The following is a 16,851-nucleotide window of genomic DNA, read 5'->3' on the forward strand; positions in this document are numbered from 1 at the left end:
ACTCCTACAGATCTACATTTTTCGAGAGTGCCAACCATAGAATCAATATACATCTGGACGTTTTGCGACGAAGCCTGCGGAGTCGCAAAACAGCGACTTAGCCGAAGCATGTAGCAAGTCACGTGAGGACCGCTTCGACTTGCGTCCGACCTCCTCAACCGTCCGGCCCTCGTATACACCGAGTGTCGCGGCACGCCTTTGAGTGTCGTTTTATCCCGCCCACTATCCCATAGGTCACGAGGGTTGGTTTGGGCCGCCCACCCACGAGCCAGACTCACGGTCGGGCGCCCCCGGTCCACCCTCGCTGCTTCGCAGCTGCGGGGGTTCCCCAACCTCACCGGTCTGGGTCTCATGGCTGACGCAGACAAGCGGACAGAGGATAAGTTTCACTTTTGCCCAGAAGTAACTACCCGAGCAGTTATCTGGACAAAGGGAATGGGCCGGAGCTACCACTTGGCTAATATATCAACGTTGAAATATATCTGGAGGTATTTCCGCTCAGTGTAGAAAGAAGATAAAAACGTATATAAAAACAATATATATATTAATAACTAGCCAAATACAAAGTATGAACAAGAGTAAGAGTAAGAGTAAAACAATGAGTTGCTAGGAGGTAGAACAGGCCTCCCTTATATACCCGCAAACAAATCAATCGAGTCACTTGTAGGGGCAACGTGTACTTACTGTGCACTACTGCGCATACATTCCATTGGTTAGTTCACACTGATTCAATTACATGGAAGATACTAGATTGTTATAGTATCTACAAGGTATTTCTACACTTAGTAACAACATTGATTGCCTCTATACAGAAGCTCAGCCGTTTTTTGCAGCTGGTCGAGTCATGAACACCTGTTTCTTGATTGCATCAGAGTCTCACTTGTAGCAGATATGCTTTTGAGGGCTTACCTGATCATACATGGGTGGAAGTGTTCCTGCATCTGTCTCGTGAATGGAATGCCTGCTCAACCCCCACAATTAGTACTTGGAGGGTCGATCGGCTGGTACTTGACTCTTACCTGTCATTTTGATCCATTGTAACATAAGTATTGCTGTGGGATTCATAGCTGGACTGCGTCTCAGATCCCAATACTGTATTTGATGGTGGCCGAACCGGTCCCACTCTAGCCCCAGATTTCCTTGAAACAAGGGCCCTGCGTACGTTTGGAACAAACACAGGCTGACGTTGGACGTAACCAAGAGGAGGCTGGTTGTGTGCTCCTGTAAACGTGGTGATAGGGTTGCTGTTGCTTGAATGGTAGCCAATTGGTGTGTTTTCTGACCCTGATATAGGGAATGTGCCCCGGTAACGATATTTACCTCTTTGGAGTAGGCACCATCCCAATGCAAATATGCAGAGCACTGTCAGAATACCCGCAACTATTCCACCAATGACACCAGGGCTCAAAACATGCGGGTTACTGCGGGAGCTATAGAATAGGTTCACATATGAAATAATGTGTTAGTGACAAGCTCACCTGGTGTGAGATATATACGTCGCATAATCAATTGCCAAAGCCTTACTATCCTCCAAGTTTGTCAAAGTTACATTATGTTGTCCTATAGACAGTCCATTGGTTGCATACTACTTGATATTGGGGAGAGCTACAGTTAGGTTCTAAATGATTGAACGAGCAAAGTACTGACTAGAATTGTTGGAGGGTGGTCTTTCTCCCTGGTTGCGTTCAACGTCAAGGCCGCTTGATCATCCACTTGAACTCGGAACATCCCAAAACCTGGTCCTGTCCCCCCGTATATAGTTATCTCTGAGCCTTGGAACTCAAGTGTTGCTGTTGCTCCTTCAGTGCGCGTAACACTGAGCTGGGGGAATGAGTATAGCCAAAGGTAACTAGTGCTGCACCTACTAGGCTATAGATGTGCGGTAGCCCGACATGGTTTCGGCACCCCATTGGGCAGAGTAGGTGAAGTTTTTATTATCAACCTCTACAGGTTCAAAATTATCTCTATAATAAGTTTTAACAATTAGGACCCATGAATAGTGTGTCCTAACTTACATGTCTCTCTCATAGGTGATGACTACGTGATCAATATCCAGCCACGTCCCATTCGAAGTAGGAACGTTTTGTAGCACAACAGTAATGAGTTGATCCTGAAGCTTTGACCGACCAAAAAGGAGCTATGGGAGTGTGGTATTAATGAAAGGTAGACACTACCATATTTATAGCTGCAAACCGGTTTGTGAGATACGCACCGTCTGGTAAATATCAGTCTTGCCGGGGTATCCGTTGCCCGTCATGGGTGGCTCAGTGTTCACTGTGGCTTGGTATAGTCCATGGTTTACTCGCTTTGCTCCATATATGTAAAACGCAGAGCCCCTGAATGAAATCGTTACCTGTTCAAGACAGTTGGTTAGAGCGTGTTCATTAGAGCAGTACTGTTAAGACTACAAGTAGCTATTAGACTCACTTTTGCACCACTAACATTTGTACAACGAAATGTTGAGTTCTGGTAGTAACGGATTGCATCATCTTGGTGTGTTGTGGTATTGGGTGACTACCCGTAAGCGTGAGAGCGATTTAGAAGTTCTAGATCGCTCGATCATCGGTCCGTCGGATACGGACCGATTCCGTGCCGACGGGCAAGCGGACCCCAGGCGCAGACCTCCCCCGTAAAGCCGAAAGGCACGCATCCACGCAACCAATTCTAGAATTTAAAACACACTACCGCGATCAACTTAGTCAATTTGTAATATAGCTGAACATAATTGACCATGCATATAGTCGTCGAGATCAATATACAGTTGGGTTTTAGTAATTATAAACCGTGCGGGGAGCTCAGATACCACCCCTGAAAGCTATGAACATCATTGAGGATCATCCCAACCTCGTGTATTCCATTATACTAGATGACAAAGACACTCAACCGGCTCGTCTCAGAAAAGCCATACGCGTCAGCGCGGCCTTAGCAGCTCTATACTACCTTGGTACCACAATTCGTAATAGGATCAGAAAGCCTAGCCGTCGTTATCTTACACGCCCAAACCTGCAACCAGAGCCTCGTCTGGCGCGGTGATTGCACGGGACTATTGGTGGAAGGGATCGGGCGACTTATATTTACTTTGTTCCAGCTCGATCAGGCACGCTTTGGCGTCGGCGGCCTTTGGAAGAGGTCCAGCAAGCTCCGGGCAGCCCCCCAGAGCATGTATGCGCGCATTGAGTCTCATTTATCACACTCACAGATTTGCACGTAGGTATAAGATGTGGACCCTGAGCCATTTAGAATGCATTATGAAGTCTAGAAGGGGGGGTACCCCCCCTCTCTAGATTTCAATGACGATCCTCATGATTTAGAATTTAGACTTGTAGGCCAAAGTCACTTCCGGCGGATGCAACGTAATTGGATTTGTTACCAGGGTCTCTATTTACATCCGAAGAATCTAGACCGCTCTGACTTCTAAATTTTGTTCTAGATTGCCGATTTTGCCTTACGGGTAGTCACCCATTACCATCAAACCATGATGAATCGTATTGTATTAATGGCGAATAGTCATCCAAGGTAAGGTTCCGCGGCATTCTCACAGGATGTGGTGGAGGAGCAAGGATGTTTGACAACAACAGTCGGGCACATTGCCTTATATATGTGTTCGAGAAGCGCTGCGTCTTTTAAAATCTGATTGTATCTATGCGCTCTAAAAACACTGCCCCGTGGCCCCGTGACCGCTCCTTCATCATAGATCTAGAGGACAAAATAGTTGCAGGTCCACCGAGTATATCCGCCAGGTTACCTGCGGCCGGAGTTTGTGTCAGGCAACTCATGATACGCACAATATTCAGAAACTCATAGTGTGCATGCACATGGTAACCTGACATATTCACCCTTCAGGTCATTTTCCGAAACTGTGCTTGTCAGAGTCCAGCTGTGAGGACATAAAAGGCGTGGGTCAGGAGGCTACTCGAGAACTTCGAACTCAATTTTCCATTCTTTTATGCTATTATTCCATCTCAAACAACTCTCAACCCAAACCAGCTCCCCTTACTGTCCTTTATCTATAGTCTCTTCTCCCTCGCGCACAACACTGCAAAGCCTTGATGACAACACCTGATGTTGCAGCGCGCGGATAAGCGTTCGCTTCAGCGCATTCTACCGCAGCTTCCCTGTTAATTAAGAAAATAGTTGTCAGCGCAGAATTCGGATAAGCTCGATCAAGTTATAGTTGAGTCTTGATGCCAACTTGATCTTAAAAACGGCCTGATTGCAGCCCTCATACGCAGCGCCATGCGTTTAGTTCTGTACTAGCCATTCAAGCCCAATGCAGACTTGGTAAAGTCGCCCTTCGAGGCGCTATTTGTCCCTGGATACCTATCGCGTCGGCATGGAAAGGCCGTTCCGCGTTCGCATACCAAATTTAGCCGCTACCTTCACCCTGCATGTATGGTTCGCGGCCGCCCCGCAGCCCTGGTGAGTCAATTTGACTGATTCACCGAAACTTTATACGAATGATTGAGTACGTTCGCCGGTCGATGCTGAGCGTACATTCCCTAAAAGGTGCCTTATGAGTGACCACCTGCAACCATCAGGTGTCCTCTCGGATCCGGAGATTCTACCCATGACCATCAAAACCCTTACGCATTCCAACTCCCGGTCCAGCCGGTGGTTGTGCACCCAGTACCCGATGATGGGCGCCAAAGAATTCCAGATGTCACGTCTCAATAACCTGTGTTTGGCCCCGAACATCTCAGCATGGCTGGTGGGCATGCATCGCCTCGAGTTGGCAAGTATATTCCCACATATCAAGCGATTAATTACGAGGAAGGAACGCATTTTACTCATTTCCATGCCAATGCAGGTCGATTATAAGCATGATTCAATAGTGCTACCTTACGAGATTTTCATGGGTCTATATTTTATGAGAGTCCTAATAGCAGATATTGTCCAAAAAAAAAACTACTGAAGCACTTGTCCGAATGAAGGGAATGGGTCGGAATTACCACTTGAGTGGTATATCCATCATGGCATACATCATAATGTATCCGGGTATATTTGTGTTCGCGAACGACGCATCCTCTGTACAGAAACTCAACCATTTTTTGTAATTGGCCGGATCGCAAATACCTATATTTCGATTGCGTCACAGTCCTACTTGCAGCATAAAAGCTTTGAAGAACTAACCTGATTGTACATGGGTGGAAGTGACCTCACATCTGTCTCGTGAACAAAGTGCCTGTTCAAAAAACCACGGTTAGCGCTTGGAACTTTAGTTAACTGATACCCGACTCTTACCCATCATTAGCTTCCCTTGTGACTAAAGTATCGTTTTGCGAGTCATAGCTAGACTGCGTCTCAGACCCCAACACTGTACTTGCTGGTGGCCGAGGCGGTCCCTCTCCAGTACCAGGTTTCCTTGAAGCAAAGTTCCTGTGCGCGTTTGTGGAAGGCATCGGCTGGAGATGGACGTATCCAAGAGGAGGCTGAATTTGATTGCTGCTGAGCGATATGTGCGGGTCGTAATGGTCCCATTGGTAGTTGACTGGTACATTTTCCGACCTTGGCACGGACGATACACCTTGGTAGCGATGCTTACGCCTGCGACGTAGGTGCCATCCCAATACAAATATGCCAAGCACTATCATAGTGCCTGCAACTATTCCACCAATCGCACCGGGGCTCAAAACTTTGGGGCTACTGGGGGAGCTAGAGAATCGGTCCATTTGTAAAATAGCGTCTTGATGATGAACTCACCCGGCGTGAGGGATACAAGTGGCGTAATCGACTGCCAAAGCTTTGTTAGCCTCCAAGTTCGTCAAAGTTATCGTATGTTTTCCTGCCGAAAGTCCGTTGGTTGTATACTACTTGATGTAATAGAGTTACAGTTCAATGCCAGGTGATTATAATAGAGAAAAGTGACTCACGAGAACCGTTGGAGGATAAGAGTTCTCCCTGGTGGCGTTCAACGTCAAGGCCTCTTGATTATCCACTTGAACTCGGAACATCCCGAAATTTGGTCCGGTTCTTCCGTATAGTGTTATTTCTGAGCCCTGAAAGTCAAGTGTTGCTGTTGCTCCTGCAGTGCGCGTGACACTAAGTCAGGTGCGTTAGTCTAAGCAAAGGCGATGAGCTCTCTACTTACTAGGGCACGGATGTACGGTAACCTGATATGATTTCGGTATCCCATTCAGAAGAGTAGGTGAATTTTCCGCTGTCAATGTCCACAGACTCAGAAGTATCTCTAAGAGAGGTGTAAATGGCTAGTTCTTATGAGTAGTGTATTTGGACCTACGTATCTGTCTCATAGGTGATCACAACATAATCAATATCGAGCCAAGACCTTCCAGAGTCAGGTATATTTTGCAGCACGACCGTGTTGGGTTGATTCCGGAGATTCGACCGACCAAACAGGAGCTATAAGAGTGCATTTAATGCAAGGTAACCATTGCCATATTCGCGGCCGCAAACCAAGTCACGAACTACGCACAGTCTGATAAATATTTGATCCACCGGAGTATCCGTTGCCGGCCATGGGCGGCTCGTTGTTCACCGTGATCTGGTAGAGACCATGATCTGTTCGCTTTGCTCCATATATGTATAAACCAGAGCCTCTGAATGTGATTGTTGCCTGTTTGAGAAAGCCGGTTAGAAACAGTTCAGCAGAACAACAACTGGTGCTACCGGTTATTAGACTCGCCTTTGCATCATAAATATTTGTTTGACGAAACGTTGAGTTTTGGTAATTCATCCTACCATCGGTTGTAATGTTGGCATCGACCCACGATGAATCATATTGTATGAATGGCGAATAGTCGTCCAGGGTAAGGTTTCGCAGCATTTTCGCAAGATGTTGAAGGAGAACAACGGTGGTTGACAATAAAGGTCGGGTATATTGCCTCATTAGTGTGTTCGGGAAGCGCTGTGTCTTGTGTAATCCAGTTGGACCTATGCGCTCGAAGAACATCGGCTCCTGGTCATTTCTTCATTTCGGGTATAGAACAAAAGGCGATCAGAGCTATTCTCAGATTCAATCTAGCTAAGCATCAAACGTAAGGGTGAGCATTTCGATTGACGAACCACACAGTGTTCCACTAAGGTCCTGGAGCGGTGTGCGGTTGTCGACGGGCGTCAAAGAAGCTCAAATATCACGTGATCTCATGTGGCGCTTCTGATACCTCAACAATTTGTGTGACCTCGATCATCTCAGCATGGCTGGTGGGCATGCATCGTCTCGAGTTGGCAAGTGTATTCCTACATACCGAAGAATTAACGAATTAAATAATTTTAATAGACTCTGGTTCCATGAAATTTCGACCTGGAGTTTCTATTCGACGACCAACCATTCCCCACTCACCCGCTCCGCCAACGCATTCCGGCTCCGCGATACCTTCTACGCCATCGAAGCTAAACGCACATGTCACCCAAGAATCCTCTGCTCATGATCATATAGCTGATAGCTCGGACACCGAGGCCGGTCCATCGAGAGGGACTATTCCTCTTATTATGACTCGTAGTACTAGCGCTTCGAGGGTCAATATAGCTCCCGGTATATCTCGACCTCTCCAACCGTCAAGACCTGTGGAGCCACAGGCTGTCGCCTCCACCAGCCGGGCTACTGAATCTTCGAATATTTCTGTTCCTACAGTTGTATCAACGACTTCTGGTGATGATAACGATGCTACTCAGACTTCACTACATCTTGCAAGGCCCACTGGTTCTGATATAGTACCTAGCGATCATCTGGTATTTCCCCACCAAGTCACCAGTAGGAATATCTCACTACCGACCCCTCTGTCCACGCAACTCCAACCCTCACAACGACCCTTTGAAAACCTCACTGCAGCGTTAATACAACCTGGGTCATCACAAACGAGCAATATAACCGGAATACCAACACCTGCTAGCACACAACTCCCAATAACAAACTTTCCTGTCGATCCTGCCATACTCGAGTTTACCAACCTACCCCAAGGGAACGAGCTCTTCGCTCCGCCGGGGATGCCTCAAATCGTGGTGGAACCTCCTCTTGAGATTAGACCGGAACTTGCTGATGGAACTAACCTGCTACCTGCTCCGCCCCTGCTGCCCGTCGATCCGGACCCCGGGGAAAACGAGGAAAATGAGCCCAGCACTGGCGATTCTGTAACTCCCGCCAAGCCAAAACGAGGTCGTCAAGTACCGACTAAAGAGCCAAAACCACGAAAACGCCGTAAAACAGTGAGTTTTTTTATCCTCTCCCAACGGATTTGTTATTTAAATTTATGTAAAGGCCAAGTCGCATGAAGGAATAGCACAAGGGCAGGAAAACAACATTGAGAATGAGCAACCTGAAGGTAAACCCCGACGCAGGCGATCAACCCAGAAAAAAGCCCGCAAATCCGCGACCTTGGAGGAAAAAATTGAAGTACTGGAGCAGGAAGCGGCAAAGGCTGCTGGTGTGGAGAACGCCGGTAAGGTGAATGTGTCTTTTATCTACTTAACTATTTTAACACTTTCTCTTGCAGAACCTCTAGATCCCACCATGGCGACAATGGCATCGCTCTGTGACTCTGACATCCCCAACGGGAGACTAAGTTCGAAATATCTCGAAAAGGGGATCGCATACGTCAAAGTAAGTTCACTATGGCCGTTGTCATCAGGCACACTAACCCCCTGGTAGTACGTCGAAGAGAGACGCCAGAGAATTGTGGCACGCACAGCAGAACGGCTGAAGAACCTCCGACAGAGCGGATTAGACGTGAGCCAGCCCCAGCCTCCTCCTTTGAAGAAGCCCGAGCCCACACCTGTGCCACCCGGGACTGAAGTGGACGAGGACGGGAACCCGACGGCCGGACCCTCGAAGCAAAGGGAACTTGGCGCTTCCCTCTCGCCTTCGCCCGAACCCGAGGCTGAGCCTGGACAGCCGGAGGAAACCTTTATCGAATCGGCCGCGGCGCCTCAGATTCGATTTGTCAATGGCGAGATGGTCTTGGATGAAGACTCGCAGTTCTATGATCGGGCAGGGGCTACGGTTCAGGATGAGGATTCGATGGTTGTTGTTGACGAGGCCGACTCGACCCGGTTCTCGAATTCGAATAGTTTCATGAAAAAGGCAGGTTCTCGCGGGTCGAGGTGGACAGCGGACGAGACCGAGCTATTTTATTGGGTATGTGAGGGACTATTGTCGTTCGCTTGGGCTGATGACGGGTTCATTTAGTGTCTATCTGCCTTTGGCGAGGATTACGAGAATATTGCGCGATACCTTGGAAGAACCCCACTGCAATGTAAAAACAAAACCAAGTCGGAAGATAGACGTGGAAATGAAAAGCGGATCACATTAGCCATCAAGACGCGGATACCCCTAGGTAGGTAAACTGTCACCATATCATATCATATCATATCAACGCCTGTTGTGCCTGATGGTGGAATTGACTCATCACATCAAGACCTTGAAGAGTTTGGGCGGATCACCGGGCGTGATTTTTCCGGGCCACCACCAGAGATTCGGGCACCTGTGGTACCTCCTCGGGCCGAAAATGAGGAACAAGAGCCGGTCCCCTCATCAGGCAAAGCCAAGGCCACCTCGGCCACTCCATCTACCACCCCTCGGAAGAATCGCAAAGCCAATTCTCATGCCGAGGAAGAAATCATGACTATGGAAGAATACGAGCGGGATGGGAAAGATGATTAATGCAGCACCTTGAGTATATTTTTATTGTTTTTATGAATATTATGAAGTTTCTCTACCCCGTCGCGCAACGAGAGCACCGGGCGAGTAGACATTCCCAAAAAGAAAACATTTGACCATAGACGGCGGCGCCAAGACATATCGAAGTCAGGGTGAATGCCGACCCTGCGTGAAATCTGGTTCCGTTTCTGATGTTGACCATCTCTGACCAATATGGTTCCCTTTATCCATCCCTTCGCTCTTGGCTTTGATTACAATACCCGACACTTGCTTGGACAATAAATCAACATCACTGTGCCTATCAGTATGCTAAACCCTGGCCGCCCATAATATCAGCCTCCCAGCTTCTGTATGCCCAGGCTCAACTGTGGCGCGGTGAATACAAGGTAAACTAAGCAAAGAAATAGTACTACTAAAACTTAACGCTTGCTTGGCTTCTTATTAGAAGCTATACGCATCCCAAGGTTTGTCAAGGCACCAGCGCGGCTGAAAGAATAATGTGTCCATTCGGTCCCTCGCAACCATACGGTGCAATGACGATATGCGGCTTCTGTGCTGGTCAGGTCAGTGATGGAAGACGCAAACCCCACGCACAACGAATTAGATCATGTTGGGCATGAGATCTCCGAAAAGGCCAGGCTACCCAAAATGGGGTTTGGAGAACACCAAACAAAGATTTTCAGGCCGACGCATCGGAGCTCGATGGGGCTATCACGCGGCTGACGACAGCCTGTACCCTGTGGGTGTCGGGTCATGTTATAAGGCGGAGAGGATTCGTGAGAATACTGAGCATCGGTCCCTCGATTCGATATGCGTTCTCTCTCCCTTGCTCTCCTTGGTGGCGCTCTCTCTGCTTTTGCTTTCCCTGCGACCCCAGGCGAATGCCAGCCCTCGTCGTCGTTGTCCTTTGCTTACCAACCCACCATCGCCAAAGGACTCTCTGCTCGTGTCATTTACAACAACTTGACTGCTCCCCGTGGTCTTCGCTTCGATCAAGATGTCAATTTGCTTGTCGTAGAACGCGGCAAGGGCATTGTCGCATTGACCGAGCGCAACGATGCCACCTGCGCTGGTTGGGAAAAGCGCACTGTGATCACCCAATCCGACTTGGAACACGGCATTGAAGTTGGGCCGATTCCCGGAAACAAAGACAAGCAGTATCTGTACGCGAGCTCCCAAGAGAGAGTTTACCGATGGGAGTACGACCCAAAAAACGCTGCGATCATTGGGAATCCCACCATTATCGCGTTTAACATGTCGAATTCCGGTGAGTTTTTTTTTTCCAATCAAACATTCATTTGTAATTTGATCTGATTAATTGGGTAGATCATGTTACGCGTACCTTGCTCTTGCAGCCTGGGAAAAATGGTGAATCCGAGTATCTCATTGTCAGCCGTGGTTCAGCTAGCAACTTTGACGAGTCGTCGGGTATGTTGGTCAATAGGCTCCGTTACGTAGGACGATACTTATAACGTTACGCTACTCTAGCCGACGTGAACGCCGGTCCCGCTCAAATCCGGCGCTTCCCTCTTACAAAGTCGGACCGCCCTGCAGGGGGTTATAGCTGGAATCAAGGAACGGTTCTGGCATGGGGAGTTCGTAATGGTGTCGGCATTGCCCTCTCCAAAGACGGGAAAGACCTCTGGGAGATTGAGAATAGCTCGGATAATATCCGGTGGCGCGACGTCGATATCCATATTGACAACCCTTGTAGGTCTTTTAAGTTTACATCCTGGCATTGTGAACTGACATGTGAATAGCCGAAGAACTTAACCGAATCTCCCTTCGTGAACCCGAAAAGATCCCCATCGAAAACAAGTTCTATGGATACCCATCCTGCTTTACCGCATGGAATTCTTCATCGGTGCCTCGCAATGAATCCCAGCCTGTCTTTGACCTCCCAACTGGCGCTCAGTTCTCCAGACGCCCAGTAGGAACTCAACCGGATGACGCCTGGTGCCAGAACCCCAACAACAATAAGCCTCCTCGCCTCTCGTTCCAAGCTCATTCGGCACCTCTTGACCTTGTTTTCTACGACAACTCAAAGTGCAGCCCCAGGGATAACAATGTTGGCATCCCTCGTAAATGGGACGGTGATGCATTTACCAGCTTCCACGGCTCCTGGAATCGCCAACCACCAACCGGTAAGATTTATCCAGCCCTTACATAATGCTTGGTAATAATCTGAATCGCGCAGGTTACAGCGTTGTCCGCATCCCATGGGCGGGTGATGCTCCCCGCGCCCCTGCCAGCTCGTTCAATGGTTACGAGCACATTGTATATGCACCAGACCTGACCAAGTGCCCTTCGGAATGCATCCGTCCCGTTGGTTTGGCTTTCGGCAAGAAAGGGCAGTTGATGGTAGCCTCGGACGAAACTGGAGAGGTATGTTGGAGTCGTGGTCTCGTGTTTGAGCTTGATCTGATCTATAATAATTATAGGTTTTCGTGATTGAAGGGAAGAAAGCCTAATTAACTGTGAAATGAGGCCTGCCCGGTCTAGTTTGATACACTTCGTTCGATGTTGCGTTTAGTAGAAATCAATTTTATAGGGCTCTCGAGCTCGTCTTTTTGTGTTCTTTTTCGCATCCAAGACATTAGAGGGTATATGCAAAACTCCTCAAGGTATATAGGCTTATACCCGAGGGACAGAATAAATACACAATGCCCGAACCAATTACGTGGTAGCGTGCCGAGACGTTAGCCCCGGACCCGACCCTCCAATTGTATAAGGCAAGGACAGTGAAAACGAACTAGTCGGTCTGTATCAAAACTTCTCTTTTCTTGACGCTCAATAGGGTCAGTAAAAGGGTTGACTACATATGCTGGTTACGAGGTACGCGACAGGTCTGGCCTCTCCTATTTTTGTCCCTGAGAAGGATATTTGGTGTCATCTGTGCGTGCTCTATACGTAATTACAAAGCTCAAGAGACTTACATGAATCTACTCTTGCATAAAACCTTGGTAGGTCGCGCACACAGAATACTAAGCCACTTTTCGACACAACTGCTTCGGGAGTGGAGTCTTTTTATACCGTAAACACAGAACGGTATCTCTTTGGGCTTAGGCTATGGTCCAGATTGTGCTGAGGTTTACGAGGCCACAGGACACCAGAATCTGCCATAGCGCATGTAAGTACATGTAATCATCACTACAGTAATCGATGCCTGGCGTGCGGTACCTCATTCGCCCCCATATAACTCCTTTTTTACACCCTCCGTCTCAAGTATAACTCTAATAGCCAATAAGTGGCCTATGAGTCTTCGAGATACTTCATAAGTTAAGACTATCGTACTCGTAAGCTTTTCTCACTTCGTCCTGAAATTTAAATAGCACACTTTATTCATCTCAGACGTTTCAATTTCACAGTTCGATACAGTAGTTTCATGCCAAACACCAATACTCTTCAGTTTTGCGGTCATCCCATCGCTAAGATGCCAATAGGTCCACCTATCATTCCTATGAATCAAACCGGTGAGATCAATATCTCGCTATCCGAGATACGCATATAACCCACCTTGTAGAACCCAGCCTCGACCAGAGCTCCCCACCCATGAGCTACCGTGAAAAGACCCCACATTTCTTGCTCATCCGGGCGGTCAGGATTGATGTAGTAAGAATGATACTTGTTGCCGGAAAAAACGTAAAATTTGCTGCTATCGTCCGGCCTTGGAACAATGGTATCAATTCTGCCAGTGCTTAATTGCATGCGAGGAAAACTGCGGTCGATTCCGGTTGGGCCTTCGACCAGTTTATTGACCTTCCCATCGTATGAGAATTTGATGCGGCAGTACTGGGAACCGCTAAAAAAGTAGGCCTCGTCCGTTTTACCGGGAACCCAGAATGCGGCGTCTACGTGATAAAAGTTGGCTTTCACCAGCGCGGGCCACTTCTCTTGGAATGATCCGTGGTGGATCAAAGCTTCTTCGCCGCTCGATGGAACATATTCGATGTCTGCATAATTAGACGCGGAGAAGAACAAGCCGCGATTAATGTGTGGCTTGGCCGGCAAGATGGCGTCGACACGGTCGAACTTCAGCTTGTTAAGCGTAGCCCACTCCGAAATTTTGGTCGGTCCGAACCCAAGAGAGCTCGAGTCCTCACTTGGAGACCACTTTATCTTGGCATATTGGTTATCTTTGAAAAAATTAAGACGAGTCCTCGTTTGGAATATAGATAGAGGCTGTGCCGGTCATTCTTTGCAGTAGACTGTATAAACAGGGGGGGTAGGTCTGTAAGATTGCTAGGTATGCTGGGTATGGTCTGCAAGTGCTGGGGGTATTTATATGAGGCCCCGGCCCTGTGTGACCAACTTGGTGTGACCGAACTTGGAGATCTATCTCAAATAGCAGTTCAAATAGTGGCTCCTGAATGCTACAGGAAATGATACATATTTAGTCTAGGAAAGCCCGAATGCCGTCATTGAAAGTAAGGTTGTAATGGGTACCTTTCATCAGGCTATGACGGCGAGTCCAAAACTTCTAGACAAGAAGAAAAACAATGAATCAGGCTCTGAGGAGTTGGATCAGGCTTCGGTGTCAGTAATGTATCAAACTAACTCGAAGCCTTACCTACTTTGTGGATTTTGGCTCCTTTTCCACAGCTTCATGACATAGGTAGGATGGGCTATGACCAATACACGACGCAATAGTGCACATCACCACGCTATCGACCCCAACTCTCTTCGTATCAGGAACTTCTTGCTGGATCATGAGAGACGCGGAAGTATCTTAAAATGATTGATCACATTCCGCCGATCAATCAAGGTCACGAGATCGTTCGTGGTTGGTCAGCCATTATGCAAGGTATTTGATTTCTGCGTGATATCTGTACAATCATGCATAGCATACAATTCTTACATGTAGTCTTTCGTGGTGCAATAAGAGCAATGCAGTCGTCAAGCATCAAGATAACCCGCGATCTCACACCCAGGGACGTGTGGGTGTGGCTATTCTGTCCGGTCGATTCTCCACCAACGCGGATCCTCCCCAGTTAGGTATAGTACATCGGCTCCGCGAGCGCACTTGTGAACCTATATCTGGATACCGGAATCCGATGTTTGATCAAGGGGTAATCGTTGCTGCTTCTCTTAATTCATGGGTGTATGTTAGAATTCATGTCCCAGAGTAACGGAGAACCAATCACAAGCCGGTCGAGTCTCTGTGTTTACCTCCAAGTGCATCAGCAATCTTTTCTAGACCCATTGGTGATAATCCGATGATTTCAATACAGGAGTAATATTGATCCACGACAATCGACATCGCATATGATGCCTATGTCGTCATTATAACTGAAGCTTCCATATTTCCGTTCTTGTGGTTCAGCTTTATTTTTTAATTTTACTTTGAGATGGGATCGATGGTAGGGCCTGAGTAAAGTTCTATGCATCCTGAAAACAGAAAAAGGAAGTGAGATGAGTAGTTCCCGGTTTGAGGACAGAGTTTACGTACTTATATCTACGCTGGAGTGTCGCCCTCCCTCGGGTTTAGTCCCGAGAGTATGAACCAGAGTGCTCGCGTTAAATCAATGTATAAGGGTGCCGTATCCCCCTCCCCCGTTGGTTTGTGAGATGTACGGCCGGCAATCATGCAATCGTGCAAATCCACATAACATTCTGATATAGGTGCTCTTGTATGTATGTAGGAAGCCATCGTGCGGCGATAATGGGAAAGGAAGTGGCGCAAGCCAACATGGGCTTGTGAATTTTGTTGATATATGTGACCTTAGCGCAAAGGTCCTAGACATCAGAGGGGTAATCGGCGCAGAGTGCTTATAGTTTAATATCTTTGTTGTTGTGGGTGTTGATAAGCCTATATAAACGATCACAGATATCCAAATACTACACAGAATAGTATTGAATTGACCAACATAATCCGAGCAAGCTCGAGGATGAGATGACACTGGGACGTTAACGAAAGTAGTCTGCCCCATCCCGCCGTACTGGGCGTTGCTGTGTAAGAAATACATAGAGTTAATTATACCAATGCGGACAATACTGTTAAGTGAACCATGAACTTTGGGATGGTTTAGCGGCCCGATGAACTTACCTAAGGCCTTATGATTAGAACCTATCAACAACCCGAGCCCATGTGCGTGTGAATCGCAAATACACTGTTCACTGTTGCGGTAACGCCATTTCACCAACACAATGCATATGTTATTTAATCGACGAGAAATTTATTCGCTCGGAATACTGAGAATGGCTCAACTGAAACTTGAAAGGTTCAGAAGCACCAGCGCCGTCATTATAGTTTGAGAAATTTTCACTTATATAGTTCTCTAAATCAAGAAAGGTGTTGAACTACTAATGATAGCATTTGAATACGTTGAACATGACGCATAGTCACGCCATCTACGGCTATGCGATTCAACCCACACGAACATTCCAACGCACATACTATACATAGATCGCTTGTACCTTCTCTTATCGCTTGTATGTTCCGTTTTCTAAGTTTACCTTTTTCCACATGTACTCCGAGCTTTCTACGCCTCGGAGATATCGACTCTACTTAATATACAAGACTACAATTTACACCGTCAGTTCTCACTGCGGTTTTTCCTCTTTATCATCATTACTCGGCGTTCCTCATTCTACTGAGCTTAGTATCGCTTAATTAACTGCATTTTATATACTATAAACCGTTTGACATTCGATCCGGTTTAACAGAATATGGTGACTTCTTGAATATGGGACTGTTATGTGGTGCTCCCGAGCGTTGCTGAGCTGTTCAGTTTCCAATTAGTTTTTCTAATTGTGCACATTATATGGCGTCTTTGGACCAGGCCCTATGGGGTGATACAGCTACATGGTTGGGTCGGGCAGTAGCACTGGAATTGAACAATTTTGAGTAAGAGAATAATCAAACAAAGCGGAGTAGAGAGTTATATTGCAAATTAGTGTACGTGGCATTGATCACCAGAGACGATAGAGAAAATAGGAGGCTTCAGGAACTCTCTACCAACTGTCTTACACGTGTGATTTTAACAAGAAAAATCTCTTCGAATTATAATCAGAGTCCGGAAGAAGCAGCTATATTGCGCCCCATTCAATTGCGGCCTCGTACCACTTACACGATGCCCGAATCCAGGAACAATTTCTGTAACGCATTGTTCATATCTATTTTTACAACGCAGTGACGGCAAAAGGGTTTTAGTTATTACCATGTCGATGGTAGCAGCATTGTGTCAATGCATGTATTGGGCGAAGTTGAGATCGCTTTGAGACATAGGATCTCGGAA

At 47.2% G+C, this 16,851-nt stretch overlaps 5 protein-coding genes across 5 annotated transcripts; 2 read left to right on the top strand and 3 right to left on the bottom strand.

Moving 5' to 3' along the window:
* Positions 1-816: 816 nt before the first annotated feature.
* Positions 817-2,257, bottom strand: RhiXN_11823 (uncharacterized protein; the record flags this gene model as incomplete). Its single annotated transcript, XM_043331638.1, has 8 exons — positions 817-858; positions 910-961; positions 1,020-1,430; positions 1,479-1,585; positions 1,648-1,816; positions 1,866-1,964; positions 2,016-2,137; positions 2,213-2,257. 8 exons carry the CDS (start codon positions 2,255-2,257, stop codon positions 817-819), a joined length of 1,047 nt encoding a protein of 348 aa, XP_043185148.1.
* A 2,840-nt stretch (positions 2,258-5,097) lies between these two features.
* Positions 5,098-6,847, bottom strand: RhiXN_11824 (uncharacterized protein; the record flags this gene model as incomplete). Its single annotated transcript, XM_043331639.1, has 7 exons — positions 5,098-5,182; positions 5,242-5,652; positions 5,701-5,807; positions 5,871-6,039; positions 6,089-6,187; positions 6,239-6,360; positions 6,434-6,847. The coding sequence occupies 7 exons, from the start codon at positions 6,845-6,847 to the stop codon at positions 5,098-5,100; spliced, it is 1,407 nt and encodes a 468-aa protein (XP_043185149.1).
* A 401-nt stretch (positions 6,848-7,248) lies between these two features.
* Positions 7,249-9,616, top strand: RhiXN_11825 (transcription factor TFIIIB component B; the record flags this gene model as incomplete). The annotated part of the gene is made up of 6 exons (XM_043331640.1): positions 7,249-8,163; positions 8,216-8,396; positions 8,451-8,557; positions 8,606-9,091; positions 9,143-9,290; positions 9,372-9,616. 6 exons carry the CDS (start codon positions 7,249-7,251, stop codon positions 9,614-9,616), a joined length of 2,082 nt encoding a protein of 693 aa, XP_043185150.1.
* An 807-nt stretch (positions 9,617-10,423) lies between these two features.
* RhiXN_11826 (uncharacterized protein) lies at positions 10,424-12,084 on the top strand (the record flags this gene model as incomplete). Its single annotated transcript, XM_043331641.1, has 6 exons — positions 10,424-10,880; positions 10,940-11,041; positions 11,102-11,323; positions 11,374-11,757; positions 11,811-11,998; positions 12,055-12,084. The coding sequence occupies 6 exons, from the start codon at positions 10,424-10,426 to the stop codon at positions 12,082-12,084; spliced, it is 1,383 nt and encodes a 460-aa protein (XP_043185151.1).
* Positions 12,085-13,065: 981 nt separating this feature from the next.
* RhiXN_11827 (hemopexin domain protein) lies at positions 13,066-14,873 on the bottom strand (the record flags this gene model as incomplete). Its single annotated transcript, XM_043331642.1, has 3 exons — positions 13,066-13,071; positions 13,130-13,749; positions 14,783-14,873. The coding sequence occupies 3 exons, from the start codon at positions 14,871-14,873 to the stop codon at positions 13,066-13,068; spliced, it is 717 nt and encodes a 238-aa protein (XP_043185152.1).
* Between the last annotated feature and the right edge of the window lie 1,978 nt (positions 14,874-16,851).

The sequence above is a fragment of the Rhizoctonia solani genome, chromosome 12 (genome assembly GCF_016906535.1).
Source record: "Rhizoctonia solani chromosome 12, complete sequence".
In the NCBI taxonomy this organism is placed as follows: domain Eukaryota; kingdom Fungi; phylum Basidiomycota; class Agaricomycetes; order Cantharellales; family Ceratobasidiaceae; genus Rhizoctonia; species Rhizoctonia solani.